This window comes from Triticum aestivum, chromosome 5D, assembly GCF_018294505.1.
Source record: "Triticum aestivum cultivar Chinese Spring chromosome 5D, IWGSC CS RefSeq v2.1, whole genome shotgun sequence".
Classification (NCBI taxonomy): domain Eukaryota; kingdom Viridiplantae; phylum Streptophyta; class Magnoliopsida; order Poales; family Poaceae; genus Triticum; species Triticum aestivum.
The window spans coordinates 364,998,503-365,023,379 of NC_057808.1; the positions used below are offsets into that span (position 1 = coordinate 364,998,503).

Here is a 24,877-nt window from a genome sequence, read left to right on the forward strand (position 1 = left end):
GTGAGATGGACATGGGAACTCCATCACATGCCCGGTTCAAGCGCCGGCCCCGGCCCTGCCTGGCGATCCCTGTTGGGGAAGCTGTAGCATTTCTCATGCCGCGCATGTAGAAATCTCCTGCGTGCCAACCGCCGTCGCCCTTGGCCCAGTGCGCGATGAGCATGGCACCGCCACGGCGTGGTCGCAATCGCTACATGCGGCTACAGGCAAGAACTCGGGGCAGCATGTTAGTTCAGGGAATTGATGATATAAAAATACCAGAACTTACCATCAACTTCTAGCATTAATCATGCCTCATGGCTCCATGCTTAAGATGTTGCAATGGGGCCTTTCAAGGCAAATGCGCCCCTCGTATCTTTATTCTAGAATGTTATAATGTCACAAAAACACAAATTGACTTGCAAACGAGGGCATTTCAGTGCCACATTATTATAGGAACAAAGAGCTTGGTAGCCATTCACAGGTCGAAGGAAGAATGAAAGAACAGACAGCTATGGACTAGATTCCCTCCAGACTTCTTATCCCCAACTAAATGGCTAGCAACTTCAGTCTACTTACATGTGGAACAGTGGAAACAAAGTGTGCCATTATTAGACAAAGCTCTATATACCAGTTGCAACTGTAGTCGATTTCACAAAGATGCGCCCGACTCCCAGCTCAAGAGTTTGTCACGCTTTGCAGCATGCGTTGTCCAGGGCTAGGAGAGTAAGATCCGCGTACTGTTTTAACCAACTGACAACTCACCAAAATGAGTCGAAACTGACATTATTCTCATGCTTCCTTCAGACTGTGGCCTGTCTACTCCAATCTATGGGCTTGCCTTGAGCAAGATGGAAGAGAATGGAGCAATTCTATACCCTGATCCAGTAAGTGGCACCCCTTCCGGTGCAATATCGTTTGGTGATTCCAGGTTGGTATCCACCTGCAACAAGGACACAATAGCAGTTTCAGGCTAATTATCCATTAAACTTGTACTCCCTTCGATCCATATTAATTGACGCTGCTCTAGTACAAAGTTAGTACAACATTAAACTAGAGCAGCGTCAATTAATATGGATCGGAGGGAGTAGCAAGTTCAGAACTAAGCCACTTGCTTCCAGAAAATTGCAAAAATCTATCTTTCTTGGAAAACATTGTGAGGAAAATCAGTAGATTTATCCAAGCAATAGATGTAGTAGCACCGGAGGAACTAGACAGTACGACCACTGAGTTACAAAAATTTAGCAAGACCAGAAACTATGCATACCACACGGTTCCAGTGTTTTTGTTGAGGGGCTGGGGGAATCACAGCATCCACAGAATAGTCATGGGCATTGAATGCCAAATAGATATCTCCACCAGAGTTGTGGTCGTGTATCCTACATTAATCGCCAAACAAAACAGTTGAGAAGACAAGAACTCATTGGCCATTGCAACCAAATTACAACAATACTATCATATGGTCAGAATGAATTATACGATCAAAACTGAAAGCCAAACTTCCTTACGTGAATGCCAAGAATTTGCTTTCCAAGTTATCCCAACAATCCTCGTGCCAAGTGACATCATTCTACAATCAAGAAAGATCAGAATGCAATGAAAACCTTTGGAAGAAAATCAAACCAAGAGTTGCATACTTGAATCCTACAAAAGCTAGGAATTGTCGTTTCTAACATGCAATGCACAATAAGAGACCAGGGAGATCACATACTTAGCAAATACTCAACAGAAACTGATGACTATATTTCAGTAAAGGAAGAAATGTTTATTTTCAATACGCCAGTCAACTGCAAGAACAACACTAAGAATTTGAACATACTTTACTGAGAAACCTGTCCCGTTTCAGTATTGGGTGGTTCTGACGGAACTTAATCATCTCTGAGAAAAACCTGAAATGGCCATATCTTCTTTCCGCCAACTGTATCACATGGACAGGGGGGGAAAACAAGTTAGCATATAGATGTGGCACATCCATAACACATTTTGAATGGAAAACCAAAATAATATGTAACCTGTCCCCACTGGAAATTGTTTATGCAGGTATCATGTCCATAGCTATTATTGTTTCCATAACGTGTATGACCATATTCATCTCCCATCAACATCATTGGGGTGCCCTATTACAAAAAAATGTACACAATTAGTAATTTTTACATTATGCAATACCACGTAAAAGTCCAACTGTGGAGTGATCAATAATATTTACTTGAGAAATCATTAATGCCACATGGAAGTTCTTCATTTGTCTCGAACGCAGAGCTAATACATTTGAATCATTTGTTTCTCCTGTTTGGCAACAAGACCAAAATAGGTTGTTACCAACATTTAATATGTCAAATCTTTCAAAAACAAGCAACGAATATATCAATATCTACACATAACATGATGGCGTTAAGTGAAACAAACTGAACTAATGTTCCTTCCAAAATATGATAACCATCCATGGTTGTATTTTCTCCGAGAAAACAGAAAGCTTGCGTCTCGATGCATTGATATAAAAATAGTAGTAACCGTAGAAGCCTAAGACTACGCTGAAGCAACCGACCACTCAAGACAAGACCACAACCAACGGTCACAAGACAGACATTACAACAAACATCACCAAACCAACCCTGGCCTAGATGCCATCCACACAAACGGACAGAACACGACGCCCATCACAAGAACAGAGAATCCAACTCCGCAAAGAAGGGCAGAATTGGGCTACTCCACTTTGGAGGCGACATAGTTGTATTTGGTCTAATCGTGATACAGAAAGCTCCAGTACTAAGACTATGCATGGGTTCTGTCAAGTGTCAAGCATACTACAAAATTAATTTTAAACTAAAAGAGCATTTTGTGTTCTCCTTGTTGTGCAATACTATACTTCAGTCAAATATCTTAAGAACGGCGGCTCTGGAGATCGCCTCTGTGTGGTTGGGTGTCTCCTCTGGCTGCTTGGGTGGTTGAGTCATCGATCCATTGGGTGCGGGGCCTCGGGGCCCGTGTGCTGTGTTGCTGATGTTTGTAAGCCGGAGGGGCAACTCCGGGTCGTGTGGTAGGGTGTCGACTAGGGTCGCTTGGGTGGCAGAGTAGTCGGCCAGTTGGGGTGCAGCCTCGGGGCCGGTGTGTTTGTATGGCTCGTTGTATCAGTTTTCAGCCACTTTTCCTTATTAACTGGCCAATTCTCTTCTTATATATGAGAAGGCAGAGCTCCTTGGTTGCTCGAAGAAAAGAAAAAATTCTCTTTTCAGCTGCTAATTTCAATGTGAAGAGCAACGCGTGATAATGAGTAATGATGGTACCTTCAACACCACAGTTCCAGCTAAAATTATCATTGCATCCATCACGCCCACCTTCTCCATTAGCATCGTTGTGCTATATAATTTTGGTCAAACAGAAAGCATATTAACATAGACACCACTACTTGTATAGAAGGACCTTAACTTTATAGTGTTTTGGTAATACTCGAGTTACCTTTAAGTTGTATGAAACAAGGTCACATAAGGTGAACCCATCATGTGCTATTATAAAGTTCACACCATGATGAGGCTTCCGCTGGTTCACCTGCCAATCAATATCACATCAAAACTTGATTTTACACGTCGTCCTGTTTTGAACTATGTAATCCTAAATCTTCCACATAAAAAGAAGTCCCAAAGCTTATTCACAGAGGCTCCTAACACCTCCATACATAGAGAACTGGTTTAAATTTCGAAATGACATCTCCAACAATATTCAGAGTACAGCCAATACCGTTAAGCATTTGGGTGGATCTTGCAGGAATTAATCAGAATGAGCATTGAAAACAGTGCAATTAGAATTGCGTACAAAATAAATTTGGAGGTTGCATATGTTAATAGCATAAGCTGCACCCTGATGACACTATGGAAATAGCAAGTGTATAGTTTCAACTTTCAACAACACTGAAGGCTTGAGCTCAGGAATTTCTTTGTCGCAAACACACACATAATTGTGTGTTTCCTGTATTTAGCTTAGGAATTTACAAATACTTTAAAAACTACTACAAAACATCAAGAAACAGGGCTCCAAAAGAAAGTATGTTTAGTGATGATATAACCAAGCAAGGAAAATCTTCAACTGATGGATAAAAAGGCAGGCAGGGAAAGAGCGCATCTGAACAAAATACCTGGTAGAGATCAGCAGATCCAGACACACGAGTTGCCAACACCCCCTTCATACCAGGGTCACCCTGCAAAACCCCTCAAAATTAGCAGCATTCAATCATTCATCAGTGCTTGCAGAAATAAAATTGGAAATATAACAAAGAAAGTAATCAGGACAAACTCTTTTGCAGAAGTGCACTCTAAATTCAGATCAAACGTTATCAAAATCCACTGATGCTAAAAAGGAAATATCTTGGTGTTGTAGGTCTTTGATAATTTAGTTATGATTGATTCAAAGACATTATGCTATGGAAAGCATGAGTGAGTAGAAGCAACAGCAGTCCATGGAAAATTGGGTCAGTAAATTTGAACAGGCCGAGAAGCCTCATACATTCTTGAAAATTCTATATTCTTCTGTGGTAATATTTCTCTCTTTTAGCTGTTCTGGCCTTTTTTATCTTTCTGAGTTTTATATCTATAACTTGGTTTTGTCAATATAAATATAAGATAGAGGATACTTAATTTTTCGCCACAACAAAAAGGTCATGAACAGAACCATCTAATGATCTGTCTTGAGAATATACGGAAACGATCGGGAATTTGGAGAATGGTAAAGATCAGGATCGGGATTTAGCAAACAGTACCTTGATGAACCTTCGAAGATCGTCTCTGTACTTTCCATTCCATTCAGCCCACCTACAAGAACATTTGATTATATCTTAGAAATATTGGCAATATTCACCAACAACATTGAAACGTATTCAGCTCTTCATATATTTGAAATTACCGGCAGCAAGTTTAGGCAACAAAAGGGACCACCATATGAAAAGGAGTGCAGTTGTTAAGTACTCCCTCCGTCCCAAAATATAAGAGCGTTTTTGACACTACACTAGTGTTAAGAACGCTCTTATATTATGGGACGGAGGGGGTAATTTATAAATGATCATCGGAGCATTACATCAGCTATGTTAGAATAACAACAACTCTTTGTGCTACATTATCATCGCAGTGTAAAAATAGTTTAGTGCTAAACAGGAAACAAAAGTAAGAAAAATATACATATCCAGCAATTTCAATACACATAGTGCAAAATTACCTGTCCCAGTTAGGGAAACGCCCTACTAGATAAAGACCTCCACAATCCCAAGGTTCAGCAATTATCTTGCATCGAGATAACACAGAATCTTTGGCAATTTCCTGTGACCAGCAAAATAAACAATGAGATAAAATAACAACAAACATCATAGGCTGATAATTCTACAAAAAACACTAATGTAGGCTATCAGATGAACATTGCAGTCTTGAGAAGGTGTGATATATCATTTGCAATTTCATAAATGTAAGGGGGCATTCAAAAGGTCACACATTCATAGGACCCTCAGGTTCCTCTAAATCTACTTCATTAATGAAGAGCTGAATATCTGATGATGAAATTTTGCATGATTGCACTAAATATCTGCCCGACAAATAGTTCAACAACTGAGAAAGAGAAAGCAAATACGGCATACAATGTAGTGAAGTCCATAAATTTCAAGGTGGCATTGGTTCATGTGAATTCATTAGGTCACAATTTGTATCCGATCAACCATAGTAAGATATGGACAATAGTTGATGTAAGAACTTATGTCTTGTGTTTTATGATATCAATGAACTTCACTTGATTAAAAAGAGGAAAATTGTATCTCTGATTTGAAGTTAAACACTAAAGTTCTGCAACTATAAAATTACCCTGATGAGTGGAGGAGCATCAAGAGGACTACCATCTGGTCCACGACAAAGAACACTTGCAAGGTCAAACCGAAATCCATCTATGTGATACTCCTTAACCCTTGAAGCATCAAATAGTCATGCAAATAAGAAAACATACTTAAAATATGATGAATTCTTTGAAAAAGAGATCATACGAAAATACTTGGTCTGAATTTTGTATCAAGATATGAATGAACTACTACAGTGCAGTTTTCTTGATCCTTTGGCTGCCTTGCACTAATACATTTAATATAGGATTTGTCAGTGCATACAATACTTTGATAAGGAGATCCCTAGCGACGTCACTCGTTCAAGGTTGAAAATACTTAGTCGGTCCACTCACAAGGCACAAGAGTCACCCACCTAGACTCCCATGAGAATTGGTTGCTACCTGATGCTTCTACACCATGTCTTGGGTATGGACCGGACATCATGGGTACCAAGGAGTAAGGAAACAAGAATGATTGGCAAGCGAGGCTCAGTCTGGAGGCACAGCAAGCAACCGGTCCAACCAGAAACTCAGTGTGGGTTAGACAGGTCACACGTTTTTTTGGTCTAGCCTGTTCCGATCGAACTGGCTCCTATTCACTTCGCTGGTGTGAGTGGGTATAGAAGCAGAAGCCCACCTCTTTTAAGAACAAATGGAAGTCATGAGCTTCGCTCCCCTCCTATGGTTACAGCTTCCATGTCACCCTAGGATTGGGAGTTCCGGAGTTTCCCCACCAATGTTTTTGTTCCATGTGCAAGAACCATTTGTTGGGTGAGTTCTTTCTCAAAGGCTATGACATTGACACTTGTTGCTGGCATCAATTGCTCAAGCAACTCGAGTCATCCATTCCCATTGCCTGAAGGCCAGGCCTCCCCGTATATTAACTGAAGAAGTCAAGTGACCTCATCAACTATAACGTGTCACAACCCAGATGATTTGATGGCTATGAATTAATGTGTGCAGTGTGTACTGCAACATAGAGGTAGTTTTCAGTAATTTCAGTCTATCAGTATCATCTTGATTTGATCATATAGATCCGACAGTTCAATTCCACATGCATATTTATTTACTTGTTAGCACTTGATTGTGAGAGTGGAACACAGGTATAAACAGGTGCTGTCGAAGCATTGACTATACTGATTATGAAGACTAAAGAAATGATCAACATGAAGACAGAAATATGCATAAACTAAAATGCAGTTGCTTGAAGTATAGAACAACATGCAAGTTGTGCATACCAATGTCTCAAGCTGTCGAGTACGAGTTCCATGACAACAGGATGGTTGCAGTTTAGTGTATTCCCTGGATTAAACCAATTATACTGTTAACACTTAGGAGCAGACACAAGTTCCACTTACTTGAAATTTTAAATGTACCAGAATATTAAGTACCTAGCCATCTAAATGTTATATCAACCAGATAATTAAGCAGGCTTCCAATATATTTTTTTAACAAGGTTTCCTTATAGGTAGCAATGTGGCAGTCTCACATCAATGCATGGGTTGAGAAATATAGTGGCTGCAGCCAAATAATGACCAGGTGACCACTCTTAACCCTTCTACCAGTCAATATAGCACCTAACATGGCTGCAAGGTTCAGTCTGATGGCATGACGAAGATAATAAACATAGATTGAATCAACATTCATCATTTGAAATACATCACAACAAAGTAGCAGCCAGATATGCAGTTTATTTGCCTAGAAGCACACAATCGCAAGATAAATTAGCAAGGTACATGGTTAGTAAGCGGATCAGCAAAACAAGATACATTAACATCCTTAAAGCCGGAGCAACAAAGAACATACAAAGCATCAGGTAGCACCCTAGAACATGTTCACCTATTACAAGCACGTCACAAACAATCAAGTAACAGAAGTTCAGGAATCATGGTTTTACCGCATCCCGAGAAGTTCAGCAGTTGAGAGTTGTTCTTTGGATCTAACATGTAATAAACCTGCATGAATGAAAGTAGTGTTTTTGGTATAAATTCATGTAAAACCTGAAGCAGGTGTACACTTCTAAACACTTTGGGGTTTAGAACAGATTAACTTAACCTGGTCACAAATTGTACTTAGCCTTCTAAGACCAGTGACTGTCTGACCCATTATAAAATAACAGGTCAAAAGGGTGGAGTGAGCAAACCCATACACAAATTCTGAGTTAAGCAGCCCTATTCCGATTCTAACCTAGTTCTTTTCAACCCGGAACAAAACACAGCCTACACATTAGAACTAAGAAAAGATAGAGCGACAAGCAGATAGGTGCCTTCGTCGGCTATAACTCAAATAGATAAATCACCTTGTTGTCGATGCCACGGAAAGAAGTAACATAAGGATTAGCATCATCTGCTTCATTCGTATGGTTGTAAACGACGTCCAGAATAACCTATACAAAATGATGATACCATTAAACACATGTTCTCATGTGGGATGGATAAGAATGCTACAATAGGTTGCCATATCTACTGGATGTCAATACCTCTATACCAGCTTTATGCAATGCCTTGACCATCTGCTTGAGCTCTCTGGAAGCAGCCAATGGTCCACCACCAGCACTTGCATAGCGGGTCATGGGAGCAAAAAAATTGATTGTAGAATAACCCCATGTATTGACCTTCCAATTGAGAAGATGAAAAGTCATTCCACAATTGATTCCACTGATGAACCATAATGATGACATCATGCACAAAGTGGCATATCAGAATTTTTACCATGTGGTCCCTTGGGTTAGGGTACCTCTTGAACTCCAGCTCATCAAACTCAAAAACAGGTAGCAACTCCACTGCATTAACTCCGAGTTCAAGCAAATGCGGGATCTACAAAACCACAACTATTGCATGCATAAGTCATTAAACAATAGGCTTGAAGCCTTGAACACTGAAACCTAATATGCATATCAGGTTCCCAAAACTAGATCACTAAAATAATAGTGGGAATATATTTATTTCGCTAATAACTTCCCGTAAGGACCAAACAAATAATTGTGGTCACAAGCCACACAATAAGAAGAAATTAAAACTTACTTTGTCGATGAATCCTAGATAGCTTCCACGAACAGCTGGATCAAGCCCACTTGACTCATCCGCAGTGAAAGCGCGAACGTTCATTTCATATATAACTAGATCTGTCTAGATTAAAGAACAGAAGAAAAGCAGTGAACTTCATGTTTGGGATGCTTTCTGCATTTCTTCTATGAAATGATTCTAGTACCTCAGGCAAATTTGGAAGCTGGTAGTCAGCACCCCAGTCAAAAGGAGAGCTATCAAAATCATATGTTCCAAAAGGCTGGCTGGGCCCTTTATCAAGCCCAAAGTAATTTCGACCAGAAACTAGTTTCGCGTAAGGGTCAAGAAGAACAATGTTGCTATCAAACCTATGGCCTTGTTCCCATCCTTGAGGACCATTAACACGATATCCGTAAAGAACTCCAGAAGTGGGCAACCCCTGAAAGTACAGTTATAGAAGGCTTCATTCAGCATATATACAACAACAACAACAACAACAACAACAACAAAGCCTTTAGTCCCAAACAAGTTGGGGTAGGCTAGAGGTGAAACCCATAAGATCTCGCAACCAACTCATGGCTCTGGCACATGGATAGCAAGCTTCCATGGGAAAATAAATAGAAGCAAAATAGGCACAGATTTCTCCTCCTAACAATAAATATTGTAAAGAACATAAGGATGTGTTTTCAGCCAAGACCAAAAGAGAACATAATGATTTCTCCTCCCAACAATAATATTGTAAAGAACATAAGGATATGTTTTTCAGCCAAGACCAAAAAGATAGATGTGTAACATGCTGGAAGCTTTTTTATTTAAGGGTTTTTCTCCCCGATTTCATCCAGAAACCACAAAAATCCTTGCAGTAAACTGAAAGATGCTAGAAGTGACACAGTGAGATAGCCAAAGTTATGAGCCTGCACTACTCAGCAGTGCATTTTGTTTCTTTTTATGAATGAGTTAACGTGATAAGACCAGTGCTTTCAAAATATATGATTCTCATAAAATTAAATCTTGTTTTGAAGAATATGTAATACAGATACACATGAGACGAATGATGGGATTCTTGTTCCATAAATGTCAGCCACACCAAGTTGTCAATATTCAAAAGAATAATGCCTTATCTTCAAAGGTACAGATAACATCAAAGCTTCATAAGAATACCTCCACCGACACATGCCATATATCTCCAGTTTTGTTCTTCTGGCAATCTAAAGCAAACTCCACAGCCTTTTCACTTTCTTCATCCTTGGTTCCTCTGCAGGGTAATCCAGTATGTCAGACGATGAGACAAATCATATTTCGTTGTAAAGAGAATGTGAGATGAACAAGCTAAAGCACAATGCTGATCAGCAAAAGGTTATTTCAACCAGGCCAACACCCCAGATCAACTAACAAAATGTCAACCTGGGAAACAAATAAACATCGTTTTGTGCACGATCTGCAACATACACAAACAGTTGATCAAAGTGCGACATATGGATGTGTTTTGGCTTTATGAACAACTTGTTTTGCGGAAAACCAGGATTCACGAGTCCTGGCCTAAAAGGCAAAAACCGTTAACTTAAATGACACTGAAAGCAAGAAAACCACACAATTTAGGAAAGATTGTCTATACCTCTCAGGAAGCTTGATGCAGAGGGTGACAGAAGAAGCATGTTGAGAGAAAATCGCGAAGTTCAGACCACTTTCATCCTGTGACACTCCTAGAGGGGATGCTTTGCCGGAAGAATATTTCAAGGGCATTTCGGTACCCGCCATTGCGCTTTCCCTTTCCTGGCGGTGTTACAGAATGAACATACACTTGAGCCAAAATAACATGATACAGAATGAGGAATAAGAATACGCAGCATCATACAGTTGATAAATACAAACATATTCGCTTAGTGTGAGGTTTTACCAGGACGATAGCTCACGACATGCCAAATGACCACGAATGTGTATCAAACAAACAGTTCAGTAGACTGGTAGCTAAATGGATCGACGAACAAATACAGTGCTATAGTATAACCATACAGGGCATGAACACTTAGTGCGGTGCGATACCTCGGTCACAATTCTCCCAGCATTACCAGTCTGTGCTCTCGCCAAGGTACTCCGCACGGACCCAAATCGCTGCGCCTGCACCACGACAAAATCCACTCGGATCAATCCACCAATTAGAGTTGATGCATGGAGGTAGACCGCGAAAAACAAAGGTACGAAATCGAGACACCTGCCTTTCCGAATTGCCCTCCTCCGCAGCCGGGCGCGACCCCAAGCCTGCTCGCCGCTACACTGCACGGGAACCTCGACCAAACACACGCACATCATTCAGAGCGGCAGATTGAACGGCACGAGAACGACAAAATGCAGCGCGGCGAAACGAGGCCGCGCGAACGGAGAGGGAAAAAAAGGGAAACCCACCGGTTCGGAAGCGCGGGGCGGACGGAGCTGCTGCTTCGGCGTGCGGTGGCGGTGGCGGCGGCGGCGGGACGCAGCGGGGAGCGATTTGTAGAGGCCGCCGAATCCATCCAAATGCGGGGGTGGTGGGACGGGTAGCGGGAGGGATTTGGCTCGGGACCGGGGCTTAGTTATAGGGGCTCGTGGACAGGGTCATGGGGCGGCTCGCGAGGTCGAGGGAGTGGAGCGGCGATGGGGAGCGCAAGTCGGAGCAGGAGGAGAAGGATGCGGTGATCTCACCTCGGGGAGGGCGCGCGGAGGAATGGGGGCGCGGGGGCGACGGAGATGGGTGGTGGACACGTGGTGTCGCATGCGCGGGGCGGGGGCGGCGGATAGGGGAGTGGACGGAGGACCTTGGCTCCCTTCCGGCCCCGACGTGTGGTGTCGTCTCGTCATGTGCTTTCCATACAACAGTTACCGGTAGTCTCAATATCTCAATAGATGAGAAACGGTCGAACTCACGGACAGAACCTTGCTTTATCGAAAAATCTGAAAATGATTATCTACACTACCTATTAAAAAGCAAACCAAATCTTCTCTAACACACCCACAAAATGTACATCGGATCAATTACCACCGCATGATTAGACTCACTAAATAAATCTAGGGATTGTCTAATTGACATCTGACTGTTTTCCTTTTTGAAAACATTCAAATTTCTTGTCCAATGACAATGTTACAGCTGTACTACCAGGACAGTCATCAAAAAAGGAGAAAAACAACACGCTAACGGGTCCGGCAACCATCCGACCCGCTTTCTCCAGGAAAACAAGACCTCCACCTATTCAGGGACCACAAACAGTACTCCCTGGAAGCTTGCAAACCACGCAACATGTCAAAAACGCTATACAAAACCCCCACCTTCAGAAAAAACGCTAGACAGATCTTACCTAACCGGATCTAGCGACACCCATGGGAAAGGGAGAGGCGACCATGACAGATCGGGGAGGAGGAGAGCTCCCAGGAAGAGAAGAACGAAGAGGAAACGCACATATCACAAACGGGGATGAATCTGCTGATCACGAAAAAGCTGAAGACCATGATCCACAGGTCAGTAACTCCTCTGCATCATCTCTTCTTTTCACCCCCTCTTATGTCTCTTACGTTGACAGTTTCACAAAGATTTTCCTTCGATCTACTCTGAAACATAGGAGAGAGATCAACATCAGAACCACAACAAAAATTGCACTGTAAATTCCTCTAAAAATCACTATGTAACTAGTCTTGTATCCTCTAAATTTACAGTGTAACTTTCTCTTAAATTCCAGAGTAAAAGTAGTTGCAAACAAAATGAAGTAATTACAAAAATGCAAGAACATATACACTACAAAAAACACAGTAAGTACAGTGAAAAAAACGTCCTAAAATTCCACAGTAAAAATAGTTGCAAACAAAAAGAAGTAATTACAGAGCAAAGAACATAGTAAATTACAGTACAAAAAACACAGTAAGTACACTGTAAATTCCTCATAAAAACGCAGTAAGTACACAGAAAAGTACCTGTAAATTCCTCCTAAATCCCAGAGTAAACTACTAGTTACAGACAAAATGCTTGAAATTGCAGACAAACTAGTCACATAGTAAGCCAGATTCAGTGAAAAAAAAAGCTAGAGAAATACAGAGTAAAACATGTCAAAAACTAGACATCAAATTGCACTGTAAGTACGCGAGAAATTAGAATGTAAAAAATACATTGAAGCTACCTAGAAAATCCACTGTAAAATGCTTGGTAGCTGATGCTTCTTACTGTAGTATTGCATTTTTCAGTAACATGTCATACAACATTCAAATTTTACTCTGATGCTATCTTGAAAATTACAGAGCAATACCAAAATTTACTGTGATTCTTCTTTCATTTAATTCTTAGGGAAAATTTACATTGAAAGTACACGAGAAATTACACTGAAAAAATGCACTAGAAAAATGCAGTGTAAAACCCCCTCATGATTGTGTTCTTTCTATTGTTATGTTCTTTGTTGCTCATCATTATGTTAACACTGACATTGTACTGTCCAAAATGTTTAAGGAGAGGACCATGATGAGGGTAGTGATTGAAGAGGATCTACTGAGATTATCACAGGAAGAACTCATACTGAATGTGAGATGCAATTGCAAATACTTCTTTTAATATACATAAAAGGGTAAAAAGCTAACACAATGATCATGCAGGAATCATTTTCTTTCACTGCGCTCCTTCATTCCGACATTATATACAAGGTAAACATCTAAAAATCATTAAATACACAGTACATTTCAGGTGATGGTTAAAAAAAACTTGTGATGAACCTTGCAGGTACATTCAGCAGATGGATCTACGAACATTGCCAAAACTATGTACGAAAACTCCAGGAGCAAAACAAAGGACAGTATCATCACAACAAATGATGACCATGTAAGCAGAACTACATCTGAATAACTATTACAAAAGAAAATGCCGAATAAAAACACACTAACAATCATTAAACTTACTTTGCAGACACTGGAGGCAGACTTGCATCAAGAAATGCCAGTGGCCGAAGATGGAGCAGGAGAATCCGATCCATGGGACACAAACCTGAACGACAACATCAATCTGCAACAGGTACACACCACAAAATTCAGAAAAAAGAAGAAGCACATAACGTTTCAGAAGAAAAGTAACTAAAAATAAAAATCCCTAAATGTTGCAGGAGCCTAAAGAAGTTGATCCCAGTGGAGCAGCGGCTAACACGAACTCTAGTACAGGCAGGGATGAAGGAGAAAGAAAAGAACCAGAACACTCACTAGAAACAAGAGGGAGAAGATGAATTCCTCGACGAAGAAGACATTGAAAGATTCCTGCAAAATGAACAAGAAGCTGCGTCAGAGGGAAATCTGATGAACACTAGCAGTAATTTCAAGCCTCAATTAGGCATGCAGTTCAAAACAAAGGAAGAAGCTCAGGAATATTTCAATTTCTACTCGAAAGTGGCAGGATTTTCAGTGGCTACAGTAGCAATCTCAAGAACATCAAGCAAAAAAAGGAACAATGAGGTGACAAGGATCACTATGAAGTGCAACAAGTGGGGCAAGACAAAAGAAATAGATAAGGAATGCATAGTGCCCATGAGAAAATCTACAGTCATAGCTAAAACAGATTGTAAAGTCATCATGGTCATATCAGAAAAAGGAGGCATGTGGGAAATCACAAGACAACAACTAGAACACAACCATGAGTTAACACCAAACAGTAGATTCTTCAGGTCACATAAGTACATGTCGGATGAAGAGAAGTGCTTGATAAGGGTGTTGAAGCATACAAACCTGGAAACAAGAAGGATTGTAGCTGTCTTGGCTTACTTGAGAGGAGGAATGGCTCATCTTCCCTACACAAAGAAACATGTCACAAACTCTGCAGCAACAATTAACAGAGACATCACAAACTCTGACATGATGGAAGTAGTGCAAATGTTCAACAAGAAACAAACAGAAAATCCTGGCTTTTGCTACTCGTTTGAGCTAGATGGAGAGAATAAAGTGAGGAGCTTATTCTGGACAGATGTGAGGTCAAGAATGATGTATGACGTATGTGGAGATTGCATCAGTTTTGACACTACATTCCTAACAAACACGTACAACTTGCCATTTGCACCCCTTGTTGGCATATCCCCACATGGCAACACATACTTGTTTGCTTGTGCATTCATCGTCAATGAGACAAAAGAAACATTTGCTTGGTTGTTCGAACAATTCCTGATGGCTATGGGAGGAAAGCATCCTATATCAATCATTACAGACCAAGACAAGGCAATGCAAGCAGCAATTGAAAAAGTCTTTCCTAATGCTACCCATAGGAGCTGCCTCTTCCACATAAAGAAGAAGGCAGAGGAAAAAGTCGGGCCCTGCTTCCAAGCTAATGAGGGACTCTATGAAGACTTCCAGGACATTGTGGACAACTCCTTGACAGTTGAAGAATTTGAAACACAATGGCAAGAAATGATAGAAAAATACCAAGTTCATCACATCAAGTACTTCAACGACATGTGGGAAAACAGGAAAAAGTTCATCCCTGTGTACTTCAAGGACAAATTCTTCCCATTCATACAAACTACAGCAAGAAGCGAAGGGACGAATTCCCTTTTCAAAAAAGGGGTTGGAGCTAAATTTAGTGCTACTAGATTTTTGAGAGAGTATGACCGGATACTTGATGTTGTGCATGACAGGGAAGAAGAATGCGACCATGTTAGTAGAAACAAGAAAGTTGCACAGAAAGCATTTTGGTCAAAATACAGCATAGAAAGGCAAGCACATGAGCTATACAACATTGGAATATTCAGGAAATTCCAGTTTAAAATGGCAGACACAACAAGGCTGCATGTCTTTGAGCAAGAAAAGGACAAATACTACATTGTGACACAAGCTGAAAACTACCCCCAAAAGGAAATCCGGAAAAGAGAAGAACAATAACAAGACTTACAGCAAAAGCGTAGTGACAACCGCCAAACGTCACTGATCTTTTGGAAGCAACTTTAGTGGAATCCTTGAACTTTTTTATGCAACTCAACAGCCACTCATAAACAAATTTTGACAGATCATAGTTACGCACAGAAGGACAATCCCGGAAGATGTGAAGGTACTTTGGGCTAGGACTGAGGCTAGAGTTGGGACAAAGGAATGATGAAAAAGCAACAATCATGAAACAGATAAAGACATCTTCATCAGGCAACCCGACTGTGGTTGATTTTAGCTTGTTAGCAAAGAAGGACACGGGAGGAATACTGGTCAAGTTGAAGTGAGAGAGGATAAAATCACGGCCGGATTCAGCATCACACACAAGTGGCTCACCATCTACTGGAAGGTCGAGGATGTCATGAATATCATACTTGGTCATTGGGATAAATTTCTTTTTGAGCTGGAATTCAGATGAAAGGACATCAAACCTACTGGCGAGCCACTTCACTAACCTAAGGGGCACCTCGGTCCTAACAAACTCTAAGAGACAGCCCATGCCATATCTCTGGACAACATCTCGATACCTAGAACATAAACCATCAACAACACCAGAGAAGAACTTCCCAGAATATCTAGTGAAAGTAGCACAAGTAGGGTAATCGCTAGAGCTTTTCTGCCTCTACAAAAACAACAAAAGAGAAACACCATATCAACCACTCAAAATAATTACTTCGCATTACTATTACTAAGTACAAAAAATACTTTACAAATACATCAAAAAATACAGCTACTAAAATAATTGGACTTACACTAGAAAATAACAAAAACAATATGAGTGAAAACACATATCAAACCAGTCAAAAAATAGCTTTAGATTACTATTACTTAGTACAAAAAGAACATTGCAATACATTGAAAAAATGCAGTTACTAATAATTGGACTAACACTACAAAAAAATTCATTAAGATAGAACTTCAAGCATTTTTCTTCCAGAAAGTAAAAATTGCTGAAAACAAAAAAGAAAATAGGAACTAACCACATTCCTCCTTGAAGCAGATGATAATTTCCTCTTGAGGCATTTTACTTTCTGAAAACATAACAAAAACACAACTATCACGCATCAGAAAAAAATGTAAAAAAATGAAACAAGAATGAAAAGTCCTAGATAAAATAAAACATACTCGGTTAAGATAGAACTTCAGAAGAGCTTTGTCAAGCCCTCCTTCGTCACCAGATAATTCCTGCAGAAAAAACCAATAAAAAAATAAGACAACCCAAAAAAAAATGAAGGTCAAAAAACTAAAATAAAAAGAAGCAGAAAATAAATAAATAAATACCATAGACACAGGGAAAGAACCATCTTCTGCAAAATCATTAGGCACAAATGCTTCACCTCCAGAATCAGCACTATCTAAAGATGATACTACGGGAACATCCCAATGAGAAGCTTTCCGTAGCTTGCCCATTTAAACCTAAAAAAGGAAAAAACAAAAACATAAGTAACAGTGAAAAAGCATCCAATTAAAACTCAAAAATACAATGTAAGTATACAACATAATGCACTGTCATTACATTGTAAAAACTAGCACAACTACATTATAAGCATTGGACAAAAAATATACTGTAATTACAATATAAACCTAGCACAACTGCACTGTAAGTATTGAACAAAATTACACTGTGATTGCACTGTAAAAACTAGCACAAGTACAATGTAAAACCTAACAGAAATTACATTGTAAGACTAGCACAACTACACTGTGTATTGGACAAAAAATACACTGTAATTACAGTGTAAAACTAGCACAACTACACTGTAAGTAATGGACAAAAAAATACACTGTAATTACAGTGTAAAAACTAGCAGAACTACACTGTAATTGAACAATAAAATATACTGAGATTATACTGTAAAAACTACCACAATTACAGTGTAAAAACTAACAGAAATTACACTGTAAGACTAGCACCATTATACTGTAAATGAGTGGATTTGCAATGCAAAACTAGCACAACTACACTGTGAGTATTGGACAAAAATGCACAGAAATTACAGTGTAAAACTAAGCACAACTACACTGTAATAGAACAAATAAATACACTGAGATTACACTGTACAAACTAGCACAATTACATTGTAAAAACTACCAGAAATTACACTGTAAAAGGCTAGCACCATTATACTGTAAATGAGTGCATTTACACTGCAAAACTACCACAAAAAGAACACTGTAAAACCTAAGAGACATTACATTGTAATACTGGGACAAAAAGGACACAGAAAGTCAGAAAAATACACTATAATTACACTAAAGTGGATATACTGAAAGTATGACATGAACTACAGAACAAAACAACAACACTCAAATATACTTAACCAACAGTCAACACTGGCATGACACAAAAAAAAAACACTAAAGAAAATAAACTCAAAAATCATGCCATCCCTAAAAAGTAAACAATCATGGCACAAAATGGGGATGAAACCCTACATCTAGCAGGCGATTCCCAACCTGCAGAAAAAGCTTGACAAGAGCAACAACAATAGACAACATAAAAAAAGACGAGAAACGTTACAAGATGACCAAAATTCAGAGGCTACAGAAACTACAAACAACAACTCGGTCTTCAGAAACATCAGCTTTAGGATCCATCGCTGAAACCTATTGCCTACCACGCCTATTTCCACATCAACTATAGGCCACATAAAAAAAATACACATCAACGACGACAAAAACGTACTTGGGAGGGGCATAACATTTGGGCTGGGTCCACAACAAAAATATAAGACAACGGCATGGCGCAAACGGTAGCAATGAAACTCTACAGGACAAGATGCAGTGAACAAAAAAATGCCAACTAATAGGTTGCAAAAACATATATCTGCAAGACAAGATGCAGTGAGAAAAAGTGGAGAGCAGAACTTCATGCGCATACTACAGCCCCTTGATCTTAGATACACTCATATAATGGTGGAAAAAACATAAAAACAAGCGTCAAAATACATGAAAGTACACAGCAAACAGGAACAAAAATACATAGGGATGACTTAATAAACCACTGGGATGAACAACATGGGACAAAAACAACACAAAACTAGACAAAATTCAGGCGTTATAACCACAACTCGATCACAGCCACAAGCTACAGGATCCGCCGCTGAAAACTAACAACAACTCCGCGTACATCCACAACATCTACAAAAAAACTAACCTCTGCGCCTACCTACACATCAACAACTAGAACGCATGACGGGCGCTCCTCCACAAAAACTGCAGGAACACACAGATCACGCGCATGCAAAACTACGGGTGACACAACTAGATCCTACCAGATATCACGCGCGCGCCCATGGCGAACTAGAACACCACGGCAGCAACATACACATCCCGCGAAACCCAAAAATCACCTAGATCTAAAGCTACAGGGCCACAAAAAGCAAGGGCAAACGGGCGAGAAGGCAAGGCAACAAACCAGCGCAGCTGCGGGCGACGAGAATGAAGAGGGTGCCGTCAAAATCCTGCGGCGGATGAGCTCCAAATCGCCATGAAACTGGGGAATCGCCTCCAGGAATCGCCTCGCCCTCCGCCGTCGCTCGACCTCTCACTCCCTCTGCCTTATCCAAATGAGAAAGGGGAACGACACCCCGCTCCAAATTCAAAAGCGACAAAGACCTACAGTGCCCACCGGTTCGGCCGGGTCGAGGAAAAACGGGCGGATCCAGAAACCGCGCCCGATAAACAAAACCGACCCGAAAACCAGCGCAAAAAAAGCAGGACCGAGCACGAATCTCGACGCGAGATCGAACGGACAGAAATTCGAACGTCAGCGAATTACAAAACAGCCGACTGTAAATTAGCAAAACCGTAAATCTAACAGCTAACCTTAATCTAATCCCTTTTGTATGTGCGTTTAGCAATTTTATTGAGTGGCTGTACTCCACACTAGTCTAAGTTTTTTTACGAGGTACACTAGTTTGAGTTACTCCCCACTATGGGTAGTCTCATAGTATGAGTATCACACCCCGCATCGGTAACTCCTACAATCACGCAGCGCACGCCATCCGAACTGCCACCAGTTAACCTCTCTTCCTTAATTAGCGTCTAATCAATTCCCATACGAAACCTCCATCCAAAAGAGAGAAATTTACCAAAGAGCATGCAAGCCGCCCGCCAATGCAAGAGAAACACCGCCGTCGGGACGCGCGAGGAGCCCGCCTGAGGAGGCAGCTAGAAATCCTATTTTGTCAATGTAGGGGAACGCAGTAATTTCAAAAATTTCCTACGCACACGCAAGATCATGGTGATGCATAGCAACGTGAGGGAAGAGTGTTGTCCACGTACCCTCGTAGACCGATAGCGGAAGCGTTAACACAACGCGGTTGATGTAGTCGTACGTCTTCACGATCCGACCGATCAAGTACCGAACGTACGGCACCTCCGAGTTCAGCACACGTTCAGCTCGATGACGTCCCTCAAACTCCGATCCAGCCGAGTGTTGAGGGAGAGTTTCGTCAGCACGACGGCGTGGTGACGATGATGATGTTCTACCGACGCAGGGCTTCGCCTAAGCACCGCTACGATATTATCGAGGTGTAATATGGTGGAGGGGGGCACCGCACACGGCTAAGAGATCAATAGATCAATTGTTGTGTCTATGGGGTGCCCCCCGCCCCCGTATATAAAGGAGCAAGGGGGGAGGCGGCCGGCCTAGGAGGAGGGCGCGCCAAGGGGGGAGTCCTACTCCCACCGGGAGTAGGACTCCTCCTTTCCTTGTTGGAGTAGGAGAAGGGAAGGGAGAAGGAGAAGGAAGGAAGGGGGCGCCCCCTCCCTAGTCCAATTCGGACTAGTCCATGGGGAGGGGTGCGGCCACCCTTTGGGGCCTTTCTCTCCTTTCCCGTATGGCCCATTAAGGCCCAATACGAATTCCCGTAACTCTCCGGTACTCCGAAAAATACCCGAATCACTCGGAACCTTTCCGATGTCCAAATATAGTCGTCCAATATATCGATCTTTACGTCTCGACCATTTCGAGACTCCTCGTCATGTCCCCGATCTCATCCGGGACTCCGAACTCCTTCGGTACATCAAAACTCATAATAAAACTGTCATCGTAACGTTAAGCGTGCGGACCCTACGGGTTCGAAAACTATGTAGACATGACCGAGACACGTCTCCGGTCAATAGCCAATAGCGGGACCTGGATGCCCATATTGGCTCCCACATATTCTACGAAGATCTTTATCGGTCAAACCGCATAACAACATACGTTGTTCCCTTTGTCATCGGTATGTTACTTGCCCGAGATTCGATCGTCGGTATCTTAATACCTAGTTCAATCTCGTTACCGGCAAGTCTCTTTACTCGTTCCGTAATACATCATCTTGCAACAAACTCATTAGTTGCAATGCTTGCAAGGCTTAAGTGATGTGCATTACCGAGAGGGCCCAGAGATACCTCTCCGACAATCGGAGTGACAAATCCCAATCTTGAAATACGCCAACCCAACAAGTACCTTCGGAGACACCTGTAGAGCACCTTTATAACCACCCAGTTACGTTGTGACGTTTGGTAGAACACAAAGTGTTCCTCCGGTAAACGGGAGTTGCATAATCTCATAGTCATAGGAACATGTATAAGTCATGAAGAAAGCAATAGCAACATACTAAACGATCGAGTGCTAAGATAACGGAATGGGTCAATTCAATCACATCATTCTCCTAATGATGTGATCCCATTAATCAAATGACAACTCATGTCAATGGCTAGGAAACATAACCATCTTTGATCAATGAGCTAGTCAAGTAGAGGCATACTAGTGACACTCTGTTTGTCTATGTATTCACACATGTATCAAGTTTCCGGTTAATACAATTCTAGCATGAATAATAAACATTTATCATGATATAAGGAAATAAATAATAACTTTATTATTGCCTCTAGGGCATATTTCTTCAGTCTCCCACTTGCACTAGAGTCAATAATCTAGTTCACATCGCCATGTCATTTAACATCAATAGTTCACATCACCATGTGATTAACACCCATAGTTCACATCGTCATGTGACCAACACCCAAAGGGTTTACTAGAGTCAGTAATCTAGTTTACATCGCTATGTGATTAACACCCAAAGAGTACTAAGGTGTGATCATGTTTTGCTTGTGAGATAATTTTAGTCAACGGGTCTGTCACATTCAGATCCGTAAGTATTTTGCAAATTTCTATGTCTACAATGCTCTGCACGGAGCTACTCTAGCTAATTGCTCCCACTTTCAATATGTATCTAGACCGAGACTTAGAGTCATCTAGATTAGTGTCAAAACTTGCATCGACATAACCCTTTACGACGAACCTTTTGTCACTTCCATAATCGAGAAACATATCCTTATTCCACTAAAGATAATTTTGACCGCTGTCCAGTGATCTACTCCTAGATCACTATTGTACTCTCTTGCCAAAATCAGTGTAGGGTATACAATAGATCTGGTACACAGCATGGCATACTTTATAGAACCTATGGCCGAGGCATAGGGAATGACTTTCATTCTTTTTCTATCTTCTGTCGTGGTCGGGCTTTGAGTCTTACTCAATTTCACACCTTGTAACACAGGCAAGAAACTCTTTCTTTGACTGTTCCATTTTGAACTACTTCAAAATCTTGTCAAGGTATGTACTTATTGAAAAAACTTATCAAGCATCTTGATCTATCTCTATAGATCTTGATGCTCAATATGTAAGCAGCTTCACCGATGTCCTTTCTTTGAAAAACTCCTTTCAAATACTCCTTTATGCTTTGCAGAATAATTCTACATTATTTCCGATCAACAATATGTCATTCACATATACTTATCAGAAATGCTGTAGTGCTCCCACTCACTTTCTTGTAAATACAGGCTTCACCGCAAGTCTGTATAAAACTATATGCTTTGATCAACTTATCAAAGCGTATATTCCAGCTCCGGGATGCTTGCACCAGTCCATAGATGGATCGGTAGAGCTTGCATATTTTGTTAGCACCTTTAGGATTGACAAAACCTTCTGGTTGCATCATATACAACTCTTCTTTAATAAATCCATTAAGGAATGCAGTTTTGTTTATCCATTTGTCAGATTTCATAATCATAAAATGCGGCAATTGCTAACATGATTCGGATAGACTTAAGCATCGCTACGGGTGAGAAGGTCTCATCGTAGTCAATCCCTTGAACTTGTCGAAAACCTTTTGCAACAAGTCAAGCTTTATAGACAGTAACATTACCGTCAGCGTCAGTCTTCTTCTTGACGATCCATTTATTTTCAATGGCTTGCCGATCATCGGGCAAGTCAACCAAAGTCCATACTTTGTTCTCATACGTGGATCCCATCTCGGATTTCATGGCCTCAAGCCATTTTGCGGAATCTGGGCTCACCATCGCTTCTTCATAGTTTGTAGGTTCGTCATGGTCTAGTAACATAACCTCCAGAACAGGATTACCGTACCACTCTGGTGTGGATCTTACTCTGGTTGACCTACGAGGTTCAGTAATAACTTGATCTGAAGTTTCATGATCATCATCATTAACTTCCTCACTAATTGGTGTATGCGTCGCAGAAACTGGTTTCTGTGATGAACTACTTTCCAATAAGGGAGCAGGTACAATTACCTCATCAAGTTCTACTTTCCTCCCACTCACTTCTTTCGAGAGAAACTCCTTCTCCAGAAAAATTCCGAATTTAGCAACAAAAGTTTTTCCTTCGGATCTGTGATAGAAGGTGTACCCAACAGTTTCCTTTGGGTATCCTATGAAGACACATTTCTCCGATTTGGGTTCGAGCTTATGAGGTTGAAGTTTTTTCACATAAGCATCGCAGCCCCAAACTTTAAGAAACCACAACTTTGGTTTCTTGCCAAACCACAGTTCATAAGGCGTCGTCTCAACGGATTTTGATGGTGCCCTATTTAACGTGAATGCAGCCGTCTCTAAAGCATAACCCCAAAACGATAGCGGTAAATCAGTAAGAGACATCATAGATCGCACCATATATCTAGTAAAGTACGATTACGACGTTCGGACACACCATTACGCTGTGGTGTTCCGGGTGGCGTGAGTTGCGAAACTATTCCGCATTGTTTCAAATGAAGACCAAACTCATAACTCAAATATTCTCCTCCACGATCAGATCGTAGAAATTTTATTTTCTTGTTACGATGATTTTCAACTTCACTCTGAAATTCTTTGAACTTTTCAAATGTTTCAGACTTATGTTTCATTAAGTAGATATACCCATATCTGCTCAAATCATCTGTGAAGGTGAGAAAATAACGATATCCGCCACGAGCCTCAATATTCATCGGACCACATACATGTGTATGTATGATTTCCAACAAATCTGTTGCTCTCTCCATAGTTCCGGAGAACGGTGTTTTAGTCATCTTGCCCATGAGGCAAGGTTCGCAAGCATCAAGTGATTCATAATCAAGTGATTCCAAAATCCCATCAGCATGGAGTTTCTTCATGCGCTTTACACCAATATGACCTAAACGGCAGTGCCACAATTAAGTTGCACTATCATTATTAACTTTGCATCTTTTGGCTTCATTATTATGAATATGTGTATCACTACGATCGAGATCCAACAAACCATTTTATTGGGTGTATAACCATAGAAGGTTTTATTCATGTAAATAGAACAACAATTATTCTCTAATTTAAATGAATAACCGTATTGCAACAAACATGATCAAATCATATTCATGCTCAACGCAAACACCAAATAACACTTATTTAGTTTCAACACTAATCCCGAAAGTATAGGGAGTGTGCGATGATGATCATATCAATCTTGGAACTACTTTCAACACACATCGTCACCTCGCCTTTTACTAGTCTCTGTTTATTCTGCAACTCCCGTTTCGAGTTACTACTCTTAGCAACTGAACCAGTATCAAATGCCGAGGGGTTGCTATAAACACTAGTAAAGTATACATCAATAACATGTATATCCAATATACCTTTGTTCACTTTGCCATCCTTCTTATCCACCAAATACTTGGGGTAGTTCCGCTTCCAGTGACCAGTCCCTTTGCAGTAGAAGCACATAGTCTCAGGCTTAGGACCAGACTTAGGCTTCTTCACTTGAGCAGCAACTTGCTTGCCGTTCTTCTTGAAGTTCCCCTTCTATCCTTTTGCCCTTTTCTTGAAACTAGTGGTCTTGTTAA

At 40.8% G+C, this 24,877-nt stretch overlaps 1 protein-coding gene across 3 annotated transcripts; it reads right to left on the reverse strand.

Annotated features, from left to right (window-relative positions):
* Positions 1 to 314: 314 nt before the first annotated feature.
* Positions 315 to 11,617, reverse strand: LOC100873127 (isoamylase 3, chloroplastic). Of its 3 annotated transcripts, none has more exons than XM_044541846.1 (24): positions 11,232 to 11,617; positions 11,045 to 11,114; positions 10,872 to 10,946; positions 10,444 to 10,601; positions 9,990 to 10,083; positions 9,034 to 9,267; positions 8,847 to 8,951; positions 8,535 to 8,639; positions 8,303 to 8,437; positions 8,123 to 8,209; positions 7,721 to 7,778; positions 7,062 to 7,125; positions 5,814 to 5,913; positions 5,182 to 5,282; positions 4,730 to 4,781; positions 4,109 to 4,171; positions 3,436 to 3,525; positions 3,264 to 3,336; positions 2,186 to 2,265; positions 1,992 to 2,096; positions 1,799 to 1,897; positions 1,488 to 1,549; positions 1,247 to 1,358; positions 315 to 922 (listed from the first exon to the last, which is right to left on the reverse strand). In XM_044541846.1, the coding sequence occupies exons 1-24, from the start codon at positions 11,336 to 11,338 to the stop codon at positions 809 to 811; spliced, it is 2,343 nt and encodes a 780-aa protein (XP_044397781.1). In that variant the 5' UTR covers positions 11,339 to 11,617; the 3' UTR covers positions 315 to 808. The 3 variants fall into 3 exon arrangements, with proteins under 3 accessions (XP_044397781.1, XP_044397782.1, XP_044397783.1); XM_044541847.1 differs by having other exon boundaries at positions 11,045 to 11,102; positions 11,232 to 11,615; XM_044541848.1 differs by lacking the exon at positions 11,232 to 11,617 and having other exon boundaries at positions 11,041 to 11,102.
* Positions 11,618 to 24,877: the final 13,260 nt, after the last annotated feature.

What these genes read in the sequence shown, in the direction of transcription:
- LOC100873127 (XM_044541846.1), bottom strand. Translation starts at nt 11,338, where the DNA reads ATGGATTCGGCGGCCTCTACAAATCGCTCCCCGCTGCGTCCCGCCGCC. An exon ending in TGCATAAAGCTGGTATAGAG is followed by an intron (nt 8,210 to 8,302) that starts GTATTGACATCC and finishes CATTTTGTATAG; the next exon opens with GTTATTCTGGACGTCGTTTA. An exon ending in CGTTTCCCTAACTGGGACAG is followed by an intron (nt 4,782 to 5,181) that starts GTAATTTTGCAC and finishes ATGTTCTTGTAG; the next exon opens with GTGGGCTGAATGGAATGGAA.